This window comes from Amphimedon queenslandica, unplaced genomic scaffold (assembly GCF_000090795.2).
Source record: "Amphimedon queenslandica unplaced genomic scaffold, v1.1 AMPQUscaffold_11626, whole genome shotgun sequence".
Taxonomy (NCBI): Eukaryota; Metazoa; Porifera; class Demospongiae; order Haplosclerida; family Niphatidae; genus Amphimedon; species Amphimedon queenslandica.
Window position 1 is genome coordinate 6,264 of NW_003548132.1, and position 2,118 is coordinate 8,381.

Sequence of the window (2,118 nt, forward strand, 5' to 3'; positions counted from 1 at the left end):
AGTTTGAAAAGATATAATTGACAAATGTGTGCGAGTGTTTATGTTAATGAAAGAATCATTTCCATGAGTGATTCTTAATGGATGATGATGTACTGCTGAATGATAAGATATTACCAGTTGTTATGCTAGTATTAATTGATGTTTATGGAGAGAGAGAGAGAGAATGTCCTTCATTCAAAAATGGCTTAAAATTTATAATACACTATGTAATACACATAATATTAATTATATTGTTGGTGTATGTTCATGTAGCTATAGGTGCCTATGAGAGAGCTCTCAAAGAACAAGGAAGTGCTGATGTAGCGTATGCTCGTCTTATGTTACTAGGATCAGCTGGTACTGGCAAGACGTGTCTCAAGCGTTCATTAATGGAAGAACCTTTCAATCCTCATACTACAAGCACCATTGTATCTGATGTATCAACTGTACGACCATTTGGACACGAGTGGCAAACAAGGAGAGAAAACAAATGGAGAGAAGCCACAGAAGAAGATGAAATTGAGGAACTTGCACATTTGTTTGAATCAAGTCGTTATAGTCCATTCTCACACCATCCATCTGTATTGAGTCCAGAACATTCTCATAATGAGTTATCTACTAGTTCCATAGCTTCTGATTTGAATGTAGAGAGCCATATCCAATCAATTCTTAAAAGAGCTAAAGGTTCTACTGATCAGACAACAGACTCACTTGTTCAAGTGAGTCATGTTACTTTATTTAATAGCATCATAGCATAATTACTTTTGTGTATAAATTTTTAGCCATTTCTTCATATATGGGATTGTGGTGGTCAGCCAGTGTTCCTTGAGATTCTCCCAGCCTTCCTCACTCCTCGTACAATGTTTCTCCTCCTGTTTGATGCTTCAAAGGATTTTAAGGAAGGATGGCTGTCACGTCAGAATACTCCTGATGGTAGAGTACTGTTTGGTGAGGTAGCAAATGAAAGCACGAGTGATCTAATGGCCAAATGGATGTCTACAATACACAGTCACCTCATGAAGCCCAACAAAGATGATACTTCTTCTCCTAGTCTCTATTGTATTGGCACTCGTGGTGACAAGATAAATTCAGAAAGGAAAAAAGAAGTAAAAGAGCAAATAAAGTTCCTGTATCAGGAAAAAGAATTTTCAGATCTTATTAAAGATGTGCTGATCATTGATAATACAACCTCTGGCATGGGGAAAAGAGAAGATCCGAGCATTAAAAATTTACGTGGAGCTATTAGTAATTTTACCCATAAATTAGTCATCAAAACCCCTGTCAACTGGGTTCTCTTTCGCAAAGTTCTCCAACAACTAAAGCAGAATGTCATTAGTGTGTCTGATGCTATTGTCATTGGAGTGGCATGTCATATACCAGCAGATGATGTTCCTAAAGTATTGAAATTCTACCATGAGTTGGGAGTTCTGCTTTACTATCCTCAAATAGAAGGCCTGAAGAAAAAAGTCATTCTCAGTCCAAAATGGTTTGTTGATACCATTGGGAAGGTGTTTACACTAGAAGGATATGAAGAAGGATGGAGTGGAACAAATAGATGGTATTTGTTACGAAAAAAAGGTATTCTTGTTCAACCACTTTATCAAGAGGTATGGCAGTCAAGTGGTATTGATCCAGAAGAAATAATTGAACTTTTAGTTCATTTTTGTCTTGCAGCTCAAGTTCAAACTGAGCATTATGATAGCAGATTCAAGCAATATTTTCTTCCAGCAGTGCTACCAGGATACACAGGTGACCCTAATGAAGTACGACCTGGTTATAAGCTAAGAGCCTCACCTGTACACATTACATTCTCCACTGGGTATGTACCTCCTGGCTTCTTCACTCGTTTAGCAACTGCTGTAGCTACTAATGCCAGTATTGAGCTCAATTTTGAAAATGCTTCTGTTTATGCAAAACCTGCTTTTGGTTTTTTTGATCGATTAGCTATTACCATGAAATTACGCTCTCAAGTTGAGATAAGACCTATCTATCGTAATCGTGTCTGCTTCTCTTATGGCTATCCTTCTGATGATTTTGTTCTCACTGATGTTAATGATGCTATTCAAGTTGATGTGTTGAGGTATGTCTCAGAGAGAAGTCATTCTGTTCCTTTCCAAACAGTTTGTCAAAAAATCATAA

The 2,118-nt window shown here is 37.3% G+C and overlaps 1 protein-coding gene across 1 annotated transcript; it reads left to right on the top strand.

Moving 5' to 3' along the window:
* Positions 1-163: 163 nt before the first annotated feature.
* Positions 164-2,118, top strand: LOC105315163 (probable serine/threonine-protein kinase pats1). The gene is made up of 4 exons (XM_011409705.2): positions 164-206; positions 253-698; positions 762-2,045; positions 2,101-2,118. Exons 1-4 carry the CDS (start codon positions 164-166, stop codon positions 2,116-2,118), a joined length of 1,791 nt encoding a protein of 596 aa, XP_011408007.2.

Coding starts and splice junctions, on each gene's coding strand:
- LOC105315163 (XM_011409705.2), top strand. CDS start 164: ATGTCCTTCATTCAAAAATGGCTTAAAATTTATAATACACTAT. Junction 207..252: donor TAAAATTTATAATACACTAT/GTAATACACATA, acceptor ATGTTCATGTAG/CTATAGGTGCCTATGAGAGA. Junction 699..761: donor CAACAGACTCACTTGTTCAA/GTGAGTCATGTT, acceptor ATAAATTTTTAG/CCATTTCTTCATATATGGGA.